At 28.5% G+C, this 21,605-nt stretch overlaps 1 protein-coding gene across 1 annotated transcript in view; it reads left to right on the top strand.

Annotated features, from left to right (window-relative positions):
- Positions 1–3,462: 3,462 nt before the first annotated feature.
- LOC129958412 (chitin deacetylase 1-like) overlaps positions 3,463–21,605 on the top strand; it is a 28,279-nt gene continuing 10,136 nt past the window's right edge. The window contains exon 1 of the mRNA XM_056070895.1: positions 3,463–3,667. Coding sequence (XP_055926870.1) covers positions 3,496–3,667 — 172 coding nt within the window. The 5' untranslated portion in view covers positions 3,463–3,495. The remainder of the gene's footprint in view (positions 3,668–21,605) is intronic.

Below are 21,605 nucleotides of genomic sequence, written 5' to 3' on the forward strand. Positions count from 1 at the left end.
GAGAAAAGAATAATACTACCGATAGTTCTACCCACTTATTTCCTTCCTCCAGATAAATATTTTGCTAATACTTTTCGTGGCTGTTTCTTAGTCTAATTGGCTGCTTACTTTCACACGAACTTTCGTTTATTTATACTAAAAAAGCTTATAAATAAAATTCCCTTTTATAAGCCTTTCCGAATATTTTTTGGTGTGTTTTAAAACATCATTGTCAGCATTAAAGATAAAAAGTGGAAAAAGTAATTTATTTTCTTAAAAGTATGTAATTTATATTTGTGATAAAATGGCTGGCATTAAAAAAAAAGTCATAAAAATCGCATTTATTGCGAAGATGTAACATGTAAGCAAAAATTTAAAAAAGCTTTTGCGTAGAAACACATTAACATTTTATGTTATTATTATGTAAACATTTTGTCAGAACATTAACTTTACCAGTATGCATAAGAAGAGATATTATTTTCAAAATATTTGATGTCAAGGCTGCATTTTTTCTCTCACGGAACTATTTGGCTATAAGTTTTGAGACAGCAATAGCCTAAGGCAAGGACTTGGCTTCCGACTGAAAGGTTCCGAATTCGAAACCGGATTAAACAAAGGATTCGCCATGTATGTGAACCTCGTTCACATTGCATATGATGTCGAAGGTCAAAATAGGATAGTGCGAGATGTAGTCGGAGAGGCTTCAGATGGTGTCCTCGTCGTCTTGTCGTGATTCAAAGAATGAGATTTGTTCCGAAAAATCTCTCGAGTTGGTTCAAAAAACGGGACGTAAATATAATTAAACTTGTCAATAGGCTAAAAATTATATTAAAAATACAGTTCTGGAGATCACTATCTGTTTAGTTAATAAAAATTAATAGTTTATATATCGAAATAAACGCATAAAATAATTCTTTGTTACATAAAAGTATCACATTTAATTCATGACTGTCCTGAGAGGGAATTTTATTTATTTGAACTTCCGCTTTACGGAAAAATGTAAAGTAGGATTAATTTTGTCTTTTTAAGAACATGAATAAAGCCGATTAAAAATATTTTTTTATGTTCAGAAATTTTTTTCTTTCTGATGTTTTATTGTGTACGTGGCAGAAGAATGTTTCAGAAAATAAATCTTTTTCCGCAGGAGTCTATTTATAATGCACAGTAAAAATGTTATTCCAATGCATTAGAAAAGAAATCTAACAAGTTATTGGCTTTGTAATGTTAAAGGCCATTGACTAAGGTCAATTTCGATTTCCGTTTGCATCGAGCAGAAGCGAGAAGGAGGAGCGAAAACGAAAGATTTAGATATATCCAACACATGATTGCACAACATAACTACAAAGAGGAAACTATCAGAGCGTTCGGAAGGTTATAAAAAAAAGGAAACCAAGCAGAAAAACGACTTTATTGGCTGAAGTTAATAAGTAAAATAATTAATCAAAGGCCTCTATACTTTTTTTCAATAACTTTGAATAAATTAAATCAGGGATTAAGCCTTGAAAACAATTCAGAATGCTTACATCAAATGTTTTCAGTATAAACTTTCTTTTTTTTTTTTTTTACATCCGCCAATGAAATAATGTTCTACTTTACAAACACAATAATTTTCATGTAAATTGTGGTTTCTTCGGGATTTTTAGATCCAGGGGAAAAAATTTGACATTTACAGAGCAACTTTCTGAAACTTTTGAAGAATTTAAAATTTTTGAAAATGATTTTAATGAATATTTGTTTTTTAGAATATTTCTAGTTTTCCTCCTTTCTGGTTTCTGCAACACGATAATCATAACAAGACATACGTGTAAAAAAAAATGTATTCTTTTTTGTCAAAACAATGTTTTAAATTTAATGTACGTGTATGCAGTTCACTAAATAAATATGAATAAATTTGTTTAGTTTTTGCAGTAAATTTCATTCAAAAATTGCTTTTTAATCTATAAGAACTGTTTGATCTTTTCACAAAGCACAGCAAGTACGCCTCTTTCCGTCCCAAAGGTTTTACGTTTTCATAAAAAAGCAGATTATTTGAAGAAGAATCATTAAAAATAAGTAATCAACGTCTAATTACAATAAATAAAAATATAATAGCATATGCATAAAAATGCAAATATTTCCAGTTCTTAAAAATAAGATAAGATTACTTTGTAAAACGCATCTTTTTTTACCTGTTATACATTGTTTCTAGTAACATAAATAAAACATATATTAATTATTTTACAATAAAAAAAAACTTTTTAATAAATGTTGAATAAAATATTTAATTCGGAGATTAGTAAAGTATATTAGTCGTTAAAAACGAGTTCATATCGTTTAGTCTATGACAAATTAATACCTCTGAGCATACCTGAAAATGTAAAAATATATATTTAAATAAATAGATTTCTATACGACTTCGAAATATTATTTTATTAAATTTAAAAGCAAAATTCTTTTTTAATTTTAAATTTGAATGTTGTAAAAGGTATAGTTCTTTTTGTGGGGCGTCTTCTCTAAATATATATTTAAAATTACCTTTTAACAACTAATTTTAATAAAATCAAACTTAATTCGTTTGTTTTAATGTATGACATTTACTTTCAAATACAATTCTAGACATTCCAGGACATTAATATGAAACTTTCTCAATTCGGGACAGACATTCTAAATTCGGGACAGTCCCCTTTAATATGGATCTTTTAGTTACTTTAGTAAAGAGCAAATCTGATCGATGCAGGACAGCTGAGTTCAGTGCATGAGCGTCTTCATGTTTTGATGACATAAGGATCCCGAAAACATATCGAGTTCAGGGAACCAGGTTCGAGAAAGAAATCATTATGTTACTTCAGTTTGATATCAAACTGCGTTTATTACATGAAAATCTTCATGTGGTGATGACACGATGAACCTGAAAACATTTCGAGCTAAGGAAACCAGATTCGAGAAAGAAGACTCTGTTTTACTTCAGTTCGATATCGAATTTACAAAAAAATAAACGTTTTCTTACAAAATTACAATAAATGATGGAAATACATGAAATTTTAAAGGAAACGTGTTGCAGATTCACCGAAAAAGCTGTACAATAGTATGAATTAAATATTTTTTGTTAACTTTTTCTCTAAATAAACCCCCAGAATAATACAATGTAGGGAAATTTTTGTATAACTCACCTACAAACTTTCCTTTCTCAGAAATGTGTGTATCGATAACTCAAATACAATCTTTTTTTTCACTATAAATGCAAAATGATCTTTAAAAACTAAACTATCTGAACTTTTTGATAATCGAATCTTTTCCGTTATGAACAATGATAAATTTTGTTTTCCTCAAAAGCGCGCCCATCGTAATCGAAACCGTGAAAAAAATCTTTATTGACCATAACAAAGTCACTTTTCATAGCTTTTTTGGAATGGCTGAACTTTCTATAGCAAAATATGTTTGTTATCTCTGGTGTTCTCAAAAAACCGCATCCTAAGGAAAACGGCTATTCGGAATAGGCAATGAAAAAAAGCAGCCAAAATACCTCTCTCTTGTCCAATGGGAATAGAGAAAGCAACAACCTGTGAAGGAGTAAAAAAACAAGGGAACGAGATTCATTTGGGCCGGTTTAAAAAGGGGCCACGTACGTCACTTGCTCACTCACGAAGCTTCTCTCCTGGATCCAAGATGCTGTGGATCGGACTACTCCTGTGCGCCTTCATTTCGAACGGTGAGTCCACCTTTTTCCAGGTCTATTCAATAATTTATATTTTAGATTCCTCGTTTTTTCTAAAATTAGACCAGTAATAACGATATTATAAGGTTATATCGTTGATATCATTCCCATTTTTAAAAATTTGTTAATACTTTGAGTATGTTCACGTTTGACCAATAATTCAAATGCAGACAGTACCATAAACAGCTTATGTTGTATTGAAGAAATTTGCAATATTTTATACTTTAAGAATGTTGCAGTAATTAAATGTGGACAGAATCATGAACATTTTGTTGCCTTTTTGAAATTTCAAATGTTTGCTAATTTAAGAATACTTTTAAGAGATCGGTTATACGAATGTAGATACTCTCATAAAGATGATACAGTACGACGAAGTTTCTTTATACTTCTATTTTATAAAATTTTTATGAGGTCAAGTTATTTAAATACGGACAATCAAATATTATAACAGACATGGTCAGACAAATATTATTATATAAAATATTTTATAGTTTAAAAATCTTTACATCATATCAATAACTCAAATGTGGTCTGTACTATGGACAATTTATATTGTATTGACGAAATTTAAAATTCTTCACCTTTTAAGAATGTTGCAGTAACCAAACGGATCAGTAATTTAAATGCGAACTTTACCAAAATGACCTATGCTGTGTTAAAGAATTCTTCATGGTTTATAAATAATAAAATAAACCATGAAGTATAAATTCTTCATGGTTTAAAAAAATTCTAAGAGATTATTATTTCAAATATACAAACTATCGTTAAGAACTCGTGTTGCAAATTTTCAAATCTGATTTAGCATTTTTATAGTTAAAGAATAATTTCATTAGTTTAGATCATTCATCTTTTCCTGGAAGTCATAGAATTCATAATCACCTGTTTTATGCTTTGAATTATTTAAAACAAGATGTTGAATGTCGTTGGCTTTCAGTATACATATTTGAATTTTATTGAAATCAATTATGTTATCATTGCTTCTAAATATTTTAATGTTTTGATTTTGATTGTTTTTATACATATTGAGAGATAGATATCGAAACGAGAAAACTCTAACTTTAATGATTTGTTAATTTTCATGCTAACTATATTTATGTTAAAATGATTTCGCGGATATATGTGTCAGCAATATAAATAAAAAAAAAGTTATTATTCCCCGAGCTATTTTTATGAATATTTTTCCAATGCCTTTAAACCTGACACAATTTAACCGAAATGATAATTAAATGGGAAAAAAACAAGACAACAGTTGGGAATGAAGGTTAAAGCCATTGTTTCACAACTGCGCTTGAACTTTGTTTATATTGTTTTCTTCATTGTTTATTTAAAATCTTTTCTGTTATCTGCTTTTTGGTTGTTAAATAGACTTCGCATTTTTAACAGTAACTAGAGGATGTTAGAAGTACTTGAATGGTGGGTTGGATTTTCTAAAATTTTCTTAGAAATAGTAGGATTAGTAATTTTTTGTAAGATGTTCTATTACAGAGTGTATTACATGCTTTATGAACGTGCATTATTATTAGATTATTTTAATGAATGCAGTTAGATAAGTAATATCAAACGATATACTTGAGAAGTATTTTTAATCCACGAAATGTGTCTCAAAGCAAGAACTTGTCATCAAAAGGTTTTTTAGTAGGGTTTTAAATATTCAACCTTCGCATTAATTTGAATTTTCCCAATATATTTCTATGCTTAAAATACATTATAAAGTTAAGGGGACTGAATTTCTTTTAGAAATTATCAAAAAGGTCTGTAAAGATGTTCGTTTGGTTTTTATTCAAATTGTGTATATTTTATTCAATGGAATCGTTATTAAATAGAGAATTAAAGAATTTATGCGCATACTTAATCTTTGCGCCTTTTTTTAGTGCTGCAGATTATTATTAACTTACCAATATTGTCCTGGTAAAACTTATCAGGCAGGTTTATAAGATTTGCAACTTTTTGACTATGTCAGATTTGTGAGTAGGCCAAGAAAGGAAAGTAACAGTTTTCGGATTCTCTTCAGGCCACCAGAGCTTTCTACGGAACTGGAATTCTATTTGAAGGTCAATAACTGTCCTAGAAATCGAAGCTCAAAAGAAGCAGTCTGTTAACTTTAAAAATCACCGGAGGGTATTCAGTAGAACCCGGCTTTGCATGCTTCAGAGGAAGCCTCTTTGTTTCTAAAAGGCTCAGCCAGCAGTACCGGCACTAACTTGCTCTAATTCATTTTTACCAAAAACAAACGTGCTTCTTCTCTTATGCACCAATGAACAGATTGGTGATAAAATCTGTTGGCTAAGCAATTGTCTTAAACCTAAAATCAATCACAAAAGCAATTGTATTTCTGCGTTATTTTGATTTTATCAATTACGTGGGATAAGCACACAATTGGGTGGAAAAATCGGAAATTTATCGTATGTAGGTAAACTACAATGAAAACACAATTGATATTCATCCTTTGAAAGATCAATCCATTAAAGAAAATCCTTTAATCTTAAAATGATTTTTTTTTCTTTCTGAATGTGAGAAAATCGACCAGTTTTTCACGAGAGAAATGCGAAAGAAACAGTTTGACATCCCATCCAATTTAAATTCTTTACATTCGGATGTCTTATCAGAAAGGTATTGCAGATATAGTCAATTCCTCTTAAGACCCATATCAGAAAGCATTTCTTCTCATTATATAAGACTCGCACAAGCGTGTGAAAGAGATTTATACAAGAACAAGAGCATTTGGGAGAGTATTGAAGTTTTCCAGTCGGATTAACGGGTTGAATAAAGATTTTTGGCGCAGATAAGCAAGAATAATCGAACCAAGGCAAAAGATGACAAAGAAATGCTGTTTATCAAGGAAGATATAACTACATCAGTTAACAGTTGTATGGGCCATTTAAATCAATGAACGAGTCCATAATTTTTGCCAAAATCTCTGAACCATGTCACAAGAAATTAGTCTTTTGATTCAAGTAGAAATGAACCCGTGCAAATTGTTCTGATCAATGAGAAAAAAACTAATGAGAAATTCAAGACGAACCTGAAAGTTTTTCAGCCTCTATTTGCTTAGTTTAATATTAAGCTAAGAGCAAAAGAATACTTTTATACACCATCTTTTGACTGTTTTATTATTGAGAGAATTAGAACTTGGAGATTCCCAAACAGAAGATATTTCAAATGAGCTGATGTTTGAAAACCTGCATTAATATATTTGCATTTCATATTTGTCGGTGATACGGAGCTCGCTTTTTTATGTCAAAAAAAAGAAGATAAAACGATTATTTCTTTTGTAAAATTATTTCTTGTTGACCTGGTTTCTTTAAGCGTTGCTGATCATTAAAATTATTGTTCAAACTGAATGTTTTTGATGTACAGCGTTTAGTTTCCCACTGATTAGAAAGCTTAGTCGAAATATCTGCAAGAAATAAGCGAGCGAATGGAAAGGGGAATAAAAAATGAACAATTTCCATGAATCCTTGAAAAAGAATTTAAAATATTACATCACCCTTGTAAATGACTTTATGATGCGTTTTAAGCATGTTCATCTGATCCTGAGCTAATATCAATTAGACATTACTAATTAAATTAAATGGTTCGCAGGAAACAATCCTTTATTCATCGACGCTTTAACCGGGACAATGAAAAAAAAAACTCACTAAAGTATTCACCAACCTTTACATTTTTAAGTTTCTAAGTTAATATTTAATAATATTTACTTATAAAAGATGGTCATGATCAAACAGTAAAAATGCAGAAAAAATACAGACATCTTTAGCTTCTTATTACAAATAGCCTACACAGTGATTGAATTCAGTTTTGAAATGATTTTATTCAAAAAAGTAATCTGTTTATTTTGAAAAGATCTGAAACCATGTTACATAAAAATTACACCAGAAAGTTTTCTGTTTATTAAATATATTGCAAGAAAAATCTTAATATGAAAATCCATTTGCATCTAAAAAACTGTTATATACGAGTTACATAAAATTTTTCACATTAAAATTGAATCATCAAAGAAGAAATCTTTCTCAAATGTTGAAAAAAAAAAAGATGTTAAATTTGCTACCTCTTTTTAGCAAATTTATATAATAAAAGTGCATATTTATCAATAATATTATTTCCTTGTTGTCTTGCGAATCATCTGGATTTGCTTTCTTTATAAGTCTGAAACAATAAATAAAACTATTTTGTATTGTAGAAAGATGTGTACGAAAAAAAAAAAAATGTCTTCATAAAATTAATTCTTTATAAAAAAATTCATAAATAGTATCACGAAAAGCTCGTTGATTTATTTTTGATAAAATTTCAAACAGTAATATTAAACAGATTTTTTTTAAAAAAAAATTAGAACATATAAACTAATATTTTACAGTAAAACTAGCAAACTAAATCGATATCCAGGCAAGTAATTTATTTCTATATTTGCAAGTAATATTAAAATTGCCAAACTTCCAAATTAATCTTAACTACTTTTATATTATTCAATATGTTTTGATTTTTGTGAAAAAAAGAATGGAATGTAAATAGCATGAGTTTAACATGTGGATTTTAAAAATTCAGCGAAATCAAATTAACATGAAGCTTTTATTATTTTTTGAATGATTTTATTATTTAATGAACAAGAGAAATGTTTAAAATTCTTCTAAGAAACCAAGTAACACATTTGAAAAATATATATACAACTGCAACTTTTTTCAGAAAATGTTTTATTCTTTCTTTGTTTTTAAAATTTATTATGTACACTGTACTACACTACAGTGAATATTCAAAAGACCCATAGCAGATTTAAAAAAGACTGCTTTAAAAGATTTGAGTTAAAAGAAATTATAAATAATTCAAATCATCTAATGAAAAAACAGGTTTAGTTTAATAAACTTGTGCTGAAGGATTAAGGAGAAATATCTTTCGAATTTCAAGTGTTCGTAACAGGAAATAAATCAGAAATTACATCCCATTTATTTAATCCTTAATGTAAAATCCAGAAAAACTCAAGGTCTCAAGAGGAAAAAAAAAAGCTTAATTTTTTTAATTCATGAGACCGGTGGCTCACTAAAAGGCCGCATTTCTAGCGTAAGCATGTTTTCCAAAGTTGTCCACATTTTATATGAACATGTTTTTTGTAGTTGCTCATTAATTTATGCGTAAGGATACTTTAAAATCCCCAACGAATGAAAGGGCGACGCCCTGAATTCAGCGAGGATACTGGTGATGTTCATGGGAAATTCTCGAGGTCATTTTCATAAACAGGTAATCGAATCAACGTCATGTGATTGAACAGGATCGGTAGAACTTTCGGTTCCTATCATAGGAAATTCTTCATAACTGTTTCGGGGAAAATAAGGACACGAAACCTGTAATTTCATTTACATAGGAACTTTTATTCGAAAAAATGCGAACTTTAACCTTATTTGCTTTCAACATTTTCACAGACAGGTTATGCATTTAAATTTTAACCGAGTGTCCGGTTTGGGCTCTAGTTACTCACAGTTGCTTTGAAGATAGGGAAGTTGAAAAATATACTTTTTATTTTTCTGAATGCATAACCTCTCAAATGATTTTAGAAACAATGGAGCTCTACTTCTATTTCTCACATTCTAGATTCCGTGTGATATTCGGGTTCTATTTTAAATCTAAAATTTCTACTTTTTTCATCCTAGATCCATGCATTAGTATTTTGAAAAACTGGAGACAGTAGAGTTGACAGAAAAAACAACAGGTGCACGAAAGAAAAGAAGTCAATTTTATTACAAAAAGAAATGGACTTAAATATAAGAAAGTTGTAGGAGACGTAATGTTATTCGACCCAAATCAACTTCTATTTTTATAAATTTAAATTCCTAAAGAACATCGATTCGTATCTAGTTTTGTTTTAATATGATCCTGCTCGATGAGTTGAAATATGTTATAATTCCCTGTTTTTTTTTATGACTTATTCAACATGACAACAATGATTTCGAGTAGAAAATCTATTTCTGAACAGGCATCTATTTTCACCATAGTCAAATTAAATCGACATGTGAAAAGGTATTCAATAATGTAAAACATACTTGAAACATCAGAAAAAACATTAATCATTAATAACATTAAAAATCCATTGTAATTAATAAGTTTTATTTTAAATAAACACTTTCATTAATCAGAATATCAATTGCTAGCTGCCAGAACTAAATTCTTTTCAAATAATTCAAATACTTTAAAATAAATTGGGATAATACTATCAATATTTAACTGTGTATAAGAAAGTGACAACCTATTTCTTACATAACCATATTAACAACTTACTATCACATAGCAGTATATTTGGATATTTGCTTTCATAGGACCGTAGCTCCTACTATATTACTTTTCAGAGTACACTTTTACTACACAAAGAGTCAATAACTGACTCTCAGAGTCAAGTCAATTCAATTATTTCAATAAAATTGGGATTATATTCGGGAATCTTTAACTCGGCCTAATAACACAATACAGCTTTCCCCGCACTGCCTACTTGCGATTTAATTGATTACAGATTTAAATTCATATGCTAATGAGGTTGTGACCAAAGAGTAAAAATATTTTAAATCCCCCTCTTTCATTCGTGAACTTATGTTGAATGAAAAATAATTATCTCTTGTAGAAAATCAATATTGTTAATTCTCAATGAAGGCAAAATTAAGCACAAAGAACCTCGTTTTACGTTCAAGAAAATTGCGTCTATGATGAGGGATTCAAACTTTTTTCCTTTTCAAACACGAAACTTTATTCATCAACACCTTAAGCATTTATTTACGCAGAGTATTCTTCTCAAAGCAAAGGATTTCAGAGTCAATTTCCTAGTAAGTAAGAAATACTCGAAGAAAGTATATATCTTTTTCCCACTGCTCTGTCTTCCGACATATACGTTATCATAAGTGATATATTCTTTAACCAAATAGACAAAATAATCCACTTTAATTATTTTCCTCAATGATAAGAAAATTGCATATAAGTTATTTTGTCAATGCCTACAATAATAGCACACTCGATCTATTTTGGGCTATGCTATAAACCGACGACCAGAAAATGGCACATAATTCTGTTTGTCAATGCCTACAATAATAGCATACTCATTTTATTTCCTGTCATGCTGTAAATAAATTTTCCCAGGAGAAAGATATCCATCGCTTGATAACTATTCTTGCATATAGATAAAAGAGCTGTATCGTCTTTTTATTTCTAAAAACTAATGAAGCATGGGGTAGGTTTGCGTGTTTTATAAACTCCAGTAGGATTTGCTTTATAATTTTATTTGGTTTTATTTCGTCTACACGCTGAAAGTGATGAATAGCTAGGTGGAATCTAGGTTTGAATATAATATGTATTCAGTCATGACCGCAACACAAAGATCATGAGGGAAAAAGAACAAGCGACACGCACTCTAATTCTTAATAAATTTGAGCTGTCAGTTTGTGGGAATATGATTTATTTACTGATAAATAATGGCGGGTTCTAACGATAACTAAACGCTCAAAGTCACTGTGAGTAAATTAATACGACAGATTCAGTTCATGTTCAACTACAAAAACCATATCGAACTGCATTTGAAATACAAATCCCCACTGCAGAACAGAACAACAAATATTCTTCTAAAGAAAAATGCTGAGTTGGAGAACTGTTTTCCTCATAGGTATGAGACTTTCTCAATTTGAATTCAGTATTAGAAACATTGGATTAATTTTTTTTAATTTTGCGAGAAATACAAAACAGTTTCCTCTTATTGTACATTCTTATTGTGTCTAAAGCACTTATGTGTTAAAGCAGCAATAATGCAATAAATTTTTAGACTCATTACTTCTCTTAATCAAGCAATTCGTTGCAACTATCTTCTGTTGTAGAAAGCGTCTATAGATTCAGAAAACAGTATCAAATTATTGATTCAAAAAGTATTGATCGGATAGACAAGAAAGAACATTCACATATTATTGAAACATTTTAACAAAAAAATTATTACGTTGGAAAAGTTTATCAAACTAAATTTGTATGATAATCAGCAAATGAGCACTTTGCCAATATTCTCAACATACATTTTATTAATCAATATTTAAATTCACTAATCAATATTTACTACAAATAAAAATTAAATAACTTTGGTAAATTAAAATGTCATACAGGTAAAAAAAAATGTGTTAGTTTTTAAATAAAATTAGAATGATCCTTGCATTCAAATTACATAAAAGCATAATCAGATTAATTCTAAAATGGTAACTTTAAAATTATTAAAGTTGTGTTCTAACACTTCATGATAGTTGTTCACTTTATGAGCTGAATAAATTCGAATAACAAATTATTTTCTTAATGAAATAAACCTGGTAAGCTACAAGGAAAACGTATAAAATAATCAAGGAAAAGAAGTTGAGTTTTCTTCATTTAAAATTAAGAAATAACATTCAATGAATTATTTTAATTTAAAACGAAATTATGCGATTTCAGAAATATGCTTTACGTTACTATTCTGTGAATGCTATACATGCTTTATGTTATCGATTTTGAAGAATCACATAAGATGTTGACCTTTCTGAAATGCTTTCTTCAATGGGTCAAATATATTTTGGAAGGACATTTGTGAAGCTCCACTGGTTTGCATTGAAGAACAAAGTAAAACGCGTATTTAAAAAAAGTACCTTCCTTGACATGCTGATCTATGAGACATATTATAAATTTATTGTAAAGAGTGATCGCTTTCAAAGCTAGATCCTCGTTTTGTACTGACATTTACAACCTAAAAATTGCAATTTCAATGAGAAAAATGTGGCTTAGAACAAATATTCAAGTTCTAGTGAGAATTCTTATCTTTTCTGATTGACACGACTAGAATAAAAGAAAATAACTATCTAAACCACTGGAAGATTTTATAGGCTAAGTGACAATAGATGTTTTATAATGCTGAAAAATATTGTTATATTTACTGTACGATCATGAACTAAGAAACTGGAGCCTTTTTTTACTTTAAGCATCTTAGAATTGAATTAAATATTTTAAGGCTAAAATGTTAGTATTTAGGTCACTTTTCAGTCAATGATAATTTAAATATTTTATAATATTTAAATCTTGTATATAAATAATTTTCAAACAACATTTATTCTATTTTAGTCTATCTCTTCTATAGCTGTTAAAGGGAGACATTTTAACATTAACATTTTAAATATCAGCCCGATCATCAAAAAATTAATTTAATTAATCCAAACACTTTTTGAATTTTATTGTGATTTGTGTCTGTACTAACTATTGAAATCATATTCATGTAATAATTTACCATCATTCTCTTTCTCAAATCATTTGCGTGATATTCAAAATGCAAATACATAAGTTAGTTTCATCATAAGGCTTTGAACTACAGTACTGTTGCCATATAAAACAAAACATTTTTCATCTTTTTTCATTCATTTAAAGTTCATTTCCACGAATTTGCATTTATTGATTAACTTAATAATACACAAATTATTATGGAAGTTTTAAATATATCACACGTTTTTAAGATGTCTTATCAAGTGGCCATTTTGTTTATTTTTAAAAGTAACTTTGACAATTTTTTGTTCGTGAGTTCTTAACAAAAGTTAAAATAACTCGTGTTATTTGATTCAAATAAACTTTCCTCGAATATGATGTAATTTTCAAGACTGCTAGATGATTGGTTAGTGTTCAATGAGTATTTTTCAATCCTCAATTTGATGTAAGCTAAGGCTGAAAAACAATTTTTCTGAAAAGAAATGTTCATTAATGCTTTCTAAAACCATTATGTCCTGAAATAAGTATTTTTGAAGTCGTTTTTATGCTTATTACATAAAACGTTCTTCACATTTACACATTTTTTTTTTATTTCCATAAGTGAAGGTTTGATTCATTCAGGATATTAAAAGAAATTCACATTAATATGCTCAAATGCTTAAAATACAAGTTTACCCACATTGATGCGCTGAAGTAATGAAATAATCTGAAGAGCAAACAACGAACAGGCAATTGTATTAATGATAATTTTCAGTTTGACTTTCGAAAATCCAACGTGTTTGTAGTTAGTGAACGGCCGGATGTAAAATACCAAAAAGAAAGATGTAAAGTTGAAAAATCAGACTTGCCACTGCTGGGTAGAACTTGTTCATCGAACGATGATACGTTAAGGACGCAGTTGTCAAACTAGACACGTAATTCTAAAATAACATTCCATCGTCTGCTTTTTCTTTGTAAAAAATCCGGATTAATTTTGAATGATAAATAAAATGAAAGACCTTCAACTTCAGTCCCCGTAATTGTGTAATGTCCGATTAACATTTTTATCAATTTTTTTTATCAAAATTGATTTTGGGGATATTTTACCTTGGAAAGTTTAAGTAAAGAATTGTCCGTAATTAATTGAAATATTGTTGATGTGAAATGATTAATTAATTGTTATCATTTATTTCAAGTAGCCCTTTTTAACGCACATTTTAAAGTTTTCATTTCCATAACTCATGCCTGATATTCGGGATATCTATCTTATTAGATGCCCCCTTATTTGCTATATCTTAACTAGTATAGAAGGGGTCATCTAATTAGATCGATCGGATAATTGTGTAGTAGGTGCGAATCACGCGGCAATCAACATAGTAAGTGAACTTAAGTTTCATCAAATCCCTGCCAGGGCACCCCAAACTTTCTTTAAACATTTTTTCATTATGTTTCTAAATCCACTTTTTTCTTCTTATTTTTTAAATAGTTCGCATCCTTCGAAGAATTTTAAAACTAGATGCAACATAAAATAATGAGAAAAATGGTGTTATTAACATAGAATTGCCTATCATTGCTGTAAAAATTTCCTATTTCTTCTCTAAATTGACTTGCGTGACGAATTTATCTCATTGCATAAAGCTGTTCACCAGATATTACTAATTTCATTTAAGAAAACATTGTTCGAAATATTTTCCAAAACTAAAATTACTTATATTTCAAAAATGAAAATTCATTTCATATAGATGCAAATTAATATTTTAAAGCTAAGTATTCAATTTGACTGAAATAAAATGACCATGATAACATCCTAAAATAGTAAAACAAGCAATTTTTATAATTTTGAATTAAATCATTATTTTTGTAATTATGTGGCAAAGAATAAATTTCATAAGGTATGTAATAACAGCTAAAACGAACGAATAAAATAGTAGTTGAAACCGACATAGAAATGAATGTAAACACCAAAAAAAGAAAAAAATAGTATACACAGAAAATATTTAAAACTCAAATTATATTTATAATTTTTCAAAATGGCTTTCAATATCTCTATTCCGAATTTCTGTTAGTTCCGAATTAATTCGTTGTTTCTATGAATTCGATGTATTCTTAAATTATTGAAAAATTTTGTGATACTTAACAATCATCTGCATTCATTAAATTTATTAGATTTTATTTTAGGAAAAAATAATAACTTCCTACAAAATAAAGAAACGGAAACTTACCTTAATATCCTTAGTAAAATATTTGATTTGATATCCTTTCTATCATATTCAAACTTTCAAACAGATGAGCTTGTGGCACAACACAAAAATATTTATTACTAGAGCATAAAGTTATAATAGATACTTGTTCTAACATTATAGAAACATGGCATTCTCATTCAAAGATTAAAAGAGCGTATTTTGAGGAGCGGCAAAATGCTTTGAATACCTAAAACCGATGCTTCAGTAGACGCTATTTAACATTGAAATAAACTCAAAGTACATTTTTGATTTTCTTTTAGATTTTATCACAATCATAATCTTCTTTATCTTCTTATTCATGCCTCAGAATGATTTAATCATATGACACTGCCCGTGAAAGAGTTGAATTTAGATCTGAAGCGACCTTATTCTTGAATACAAAACACAAATACGTAATTTCATTATTAACTTCTTTGCAATTCTTTTGTTAAAGGTGAAATAATTCATACTTCTTTCCAAATAAAGTTATGGTGTAAACAAAGCATTTTTTTAGACCGATGATGTAACAGACGGATTTACTTTAACCTAGATTCAATGTTTAACATCACGCAGTTAATAGAACGGAGGTATTTTTTTTTTAAATTTGTGAAGGGATTGTGGGATTGTATTTATTTTCGTAAGGGAATTTATTGGTTGAAATGACGTATTAAAAATCTCATATAAAATTAAAATATAATTAATTTTTATATGACAATTAACTCATATATCAAATAGCATCAAATTACAAAAATGAATAAAGGTTAACTTCAAAATAAAGAATACCTTTCTCTCATTTTTAGATATGTATTATAAAATGCATTTCTTGATTTCTTCCAGTTTATAAACGGAGAAACTAATGTAATTTTTAAATGCAGTATCCAAAAAAGAATATAATTGATAATAATAATTAAAAATTTGAGAAAATGGAACTTCAAATGAGCAAATAGGAAAAATTAAATTACTATTGGAGTTAAAAAAATTTATTATAGACGTATTTAAAATGATGATATTTAGTTTTAATCGAATATAAAACAATCCTGGTTCGATTTCTTCACTCTATTTTGCAACCATATAATTGTCTGATATTTTTTAATTCATTAAAATATGCCTGGGAAAGATTAGAAAACTTATTTTAGCGAATTGATAGTTTCCTTATCTTTTCTAATTATGTAAAACAAAACCAAATTTAAACATTAAAATAAATGTATTAATGCATCTGTTTCGTGTTACATAAAAAAAAAAAAAAAAAAAAAAAAAAAAAAAAACCTGCGATTTCAATTTAATAAAAGTTTAACAGTCAATTCTAGCACATTTCCTCATTTTATTGTTTCTATTTTCATCAAATTTGATTTATACTACCTACAGCGATATGATGAATTTGAAACCGCAATTATGTAATCAGTAAGGGGGAAAAAAAGATAAAATAAGCAAGCGTAAATGCTGATAAGTTGAAAGTGTGTCCTAACTTTAGCCTTCCTGATATTAGAAGGTAATCAGGAAGTGTAAAAGCCCTGAAGTTAAGGGCATGGCTTTCCTGATTCGGCTTCTAATCGATTGTTTATGACAGGAAGAAATTTGAAAGTATTTCCTTCATAATTTATTCTTCTGAATAACCTTTACTTGTAAATATTTATGAACGCTTAAACTTAATTACCTGTGTACCAATTAAAAGACAGGTAATTATCAGTTAAATGACTGCAAACATTTCATAATATTTTTAGTGTAAATTAATTAAGACAAATGAATTAAAAATGTGTCTGAAAATAGAACGAAAAATATAAAGAAAGCAGAAACCTGAAATAAAATGTGATAGTACTTGATAATGAAATTAAGTATGCTAAATATGCAGATTATAGTTTCATATAATGATAATTAAAGATAAAAATAATGTTTTTTTAAAATTTATCTCTTAGTTTGATCTATTAAGTTAAATATAAAAAGCTGCCAAAAAGAAAGTGATGGGAGACAAATCAGATGCATAAATTTTGAACAATTTTTTTTATCTGACTTTAAAGCAATAATTTAAAATTTATCGTTGAACAATTTTCTGAAAAAAGTTTACCATCAGTAATTTTATTAATTTATTTTTAGAAACTGCCAATCCTTAAATAGAAAATATTTTTATTTTCCCCCTAAAGATTGGTCTTAAAAATAGTAAGATTTAAATAAAATTAGCATAGTTTTACTCTAAAGGGATTTTTATCTGTGTATACGTAATTCCCTCTGTTTAAATGAGTTCGGATACATTTTGATACCTTTTTTTAATTAAATTTTAATGTTTAAGTTTGTTAAATAAGTATTCTGCAATTTTAAATTGTGTTTATTAGTTTAAATAACTTCTAAAAGCATATGGTTGATTTTAAAATGACTTTCCTGTGAGTATACATAGTAGTTAGTTATAGTTAATGAAGTTCTCTAAAATTTAGAAATTTGTAACGAAACAAAATATTTTATCTGATATATTAAAATATCACCGAGAAAATGAATTAATCATTTAATTTCGATACATTATACCTGCTAAAAGTGAGAGAAATATTCTGATGATCATTAATGTATTAAGTAATTAAAATAATTTTTATTCTTTTATGAATCTTTATCGATTGATTCAATATGTTGGAATATAATAGAAAGATGTTGATAAAAGTATTTAGATATTTGAATTATTCTTAATCCTCTGCATAATGAGAATATATCAATATCTGAATTATGACCAATAAATATAAAATTATAGTGCTATTATATGTATGGAAATTGATGAAAAAACAACATAAATATCATATTTTAATTAAAAAAAGTTTCTTCATTCCGTGTATATTTTTTCTATCCCAAATTTAAATCAATTTTCTTTTTATTTAATTTATGGTTCTCTTCTTCAGCCAATTAAGTAAAAGTAGTACAGGTCTGTGAGTACCTATCTAAATCATTACTCAAAATCCAAAGGTTAGAAAAACGAATAAAAAAAAAAACGGATTTATGTATTTTAATGATGCGAAAGCAGGTTTGCGTAACCTCATTTCCAGTTTTACTTTTTATTTTTTTTTTAAATTCTTTTATTTACTTTTTTTCGCATTCTTAACATTTGATGCACTCTTTACTGTTCCTAGCTTCATACACAATCGCGAATTAAATTACCAATCTGGAATTATTTTCAGCATCGAAATAATTGCTGATTCAGTCAGCACAGGAAGCCGGCTTGCATATATTAAGAGGAAGGGGAGGTAATGAATGCTTCCCTCCCTCCCATACAGGTTGCAACTCAGAATCACCGGAAGATGTAAACATGTGAAATGATCCGTCTCGCTAATCGTTTCTAAGGAAAGGCGTATATTTTAGGACCATTTCCACCCGAGGTGGGTCGGAAAAAAGTCATTCCAGTTTCTTTTGTAGCACTGGAAACGAGGCTATCGAGGCATTTTCATTTGTCCTCATTTAAATCCTGCTTCGACTCGAAAGACAGGTTCCACCTTTTTGTGCGAATATCATCTCACCCTGACCCATTTTGTCTTCGTTTTCAATCACCATGTTCCGCGTTCACTCGTCTGGTAGTACGTCATAAACCGCCAAACACATTGGAAAAACACAAATATAATTAGTCGACTCCCCCTTTTCTGATCTCTGCCATTTAGATCATTGTTGTGCTTGGATATCGACTGTCATTTCGTTCCGCTAGCTTAGGTGCCGGCAACACTTTCCTTTTCTTTGATTTCAAATCGTGCGTAGTTCATATGGTATCGCCAGAATGAGTATGTGCCACCAAGTGTGGTTACTCGTGGTGACAATCCTCAAAAGGTATATATGCCAAATAGTTCGGAATTTTCCACAACTGTTTTGAATTCTTGTGCATAACAGGGCATTGCAAAAACAGATAGTTTCAAATAATTTCATCATGAATAACTCGAACAGTCAGTATAAGGAGATTGTTTATCAACACTTGGTACACTCCTTATAAATTTCTTATATCAAATCATTTCGGGGTTTTCCTTAAACCTTTCTCATCTTCTGGCGCATCAACGTAGCATTTCGCTAAGTCCGAACCATACTTATTGACTTTTAAATAGTTGAGAGTGAATGGATTAAATAGTTTAATAAGAATGGAAATGTGCCAACCTTTAAAGTTTCTCATGGTTTGATATACTTGGACTTACAGACATTTGTCATACGGTTGCCAAAAGAATACAAAAGAGTATTCTCCTTTTCTCTATACCTTCAAATAAACTGATAAAGAATAAGCAAGAAAGTGACACGAGAATGGGCGTTTGCCGTTGTTAGTGGATATTAGTGACGTTATCCCTTAAAACTTTCTTTCTAAAGAAAGACATGAAACTATCTCGAATTTTCTTGTAAATGATTGCAAGATTGAGCTAAACAGAAATACGAAAGATGTGAGTTTGAACCTCATACTTTTTAGATAAATTTAAATCGTTGCACGTGCTTGAAATATAAATTTATTAGATAAATTATAGGGCATAAAATAAGAGCATCACTGATCAGAGTGTACTGATTAGATGACCTATAAATTGAACTGGCCCAGAATTTTAAATCTCAGTGGTAAAATGGTACGAAAGCTAAAAGATGAGCTTAAATTAGAGTTGATGAAATGTTAATGAAAAATATCATATGATATTGTTAGAAAAGCTGTCCGCATTCTTTTTTGCTCTTGGTTCATTTTAAGAAATTACAAAATTTTACAGATATTGTAACATATTAATTATCTTGCAAATACTGAAAACAACAAATTTCACATACTTACCAAAATAATATTCTATAAATCAATTAGCCTAAAAGTACCCAGAATGTCAAAACTCTTTTCCGTGCTCGTCATTTTTTTTTATATCTTTCATTATTATCGATTTTGTTTTCAAACTTAGTCTCAATCGTCTTTCGAACATAATCTAAATTTTTAAGAAATATTTTCAATGCTATTTTGATCTATAGTATCAAAAAAACCTAAACTTAAAATTATATGTATTGAAGCCAAATTTGATTAATTTGTCAGAATTAAAATACCTTTATTCATTTAAGTACTTTAATGTATCCATTATATTTATTATAACTTTCACTTTATTTAATTAGGCTATTTTTAGATATATTATAATCATTATTTTATCCATTTTAACTATTATATCTATTACTTTAATTTATCTCTTATAAAGGGCCGAAAATCCAAATCATGAATCCAATACATTAAATATTTGTATTGAGGATAAAACGGTGAATTCATCGTAAAACTTTTATTATATTATTATTTTTAATATTGGTAAATCATGAGTAATCAAAATCTTTTAACCGGATAAAAATTATTATAGAATTATGAAAAGCAAAATTATTTCCTTTGTCAAAATAGATTTTTTATTTATTTTAATTAAAAAAATACTTTGAAATTATTTCCTATCAAATCATCCACTTTTCAATGTAATGTGTTGTGTTTTCATTACATGATGAAAGAAGCTAAATATTATGCACAGTTTTAATGTAGGTACCTGAAAATATTGAATAATGCCACATAAAATTTGATAAATATTTAATGTTCAAGCAGAATAACTTGATTAAATGCTTGGATAAGAAAAACTTTAATTTTACTTAACAGGGTTAATTTTTAGGCATATGACTACATAATTTTTTTTTTTTTAAAAAAAACTTGTTTTTGAGTTTAAGTAGTATTCTGCCTTCTGAAGTATAAATTACAAAAATTTGATAAAAACTTAATACGCTTAATAATTTAAACGCTGCATTAAACTTAATTTTCTTAATATAGCCGATTACAGGCGTTTTTAAAGCACTTGAAATCGATTTCCAAACAAATAAAAATAGGCAAAATTTAATTAGTTAATATAAATTAATTATAATTACTTTACAAATTTGAAAGTCGATAATTTGATGCCAGTGTGACTCACGAGCAAGACGAATAAATAGTTGGTATTGACCTATTTTATTCTCCCCAAAAGCAAAATCCCTGTTTTATACGGGTTGAAAGTAATTAAAAAGGAAGAATTACAAAGGTATTGTTAAATAAGAATCAGAATAACGGTTTTAAATGCTTATTATCTGTCCTGTTTTCAACTAAGAATCATTATCCTTCCGTCTAAGCTTTGCGCTTCGGTTCCGACTTTGTATTGTTTGTAGCTGAGCTTAAATAATAATCCTTCTTAAAAAGCACTTAAATGATAAATTCATTGACCCAGTAAACGACCCGGAATAATGTAACGATACAACTTTCACCTTATAGACGTAGAAACCCACTAGTTCTTCTCATAGGTTCAAAGCATATAATGAGGAATTTTTACGCATGAAAGATTTTATTCGTTTAAAAAGGATTAGACTTTTCCGAGTTTTTCTAGAACATTATCTTACTTTTCGGTTATGTGTATTGAAGTATGGTTGGATATCTATTCTTTTTTTGGATTATTCTATATTGTCGAGTGATTCTAAAGCGATTAATAACTGATGGCATGGATATGATGTTTGTAGTAGTCATTAGTATGCATACATCAGGTCAATGATTA

This window comes from Argiope bruennichi, chromosome X1 (assembly GCF_947563725.1).
Source record: "Argiope bruennichi chromosome X1, qqArgBrue1.1, whole genome shotgun sequence".
Taxonomy (NCBI): domain Eukaryota; kingdom Metazoa; phylum Arthropoda; class Arachnida; order Araneae; family Araneidae; genus Argiope; species Argiope bruennichi.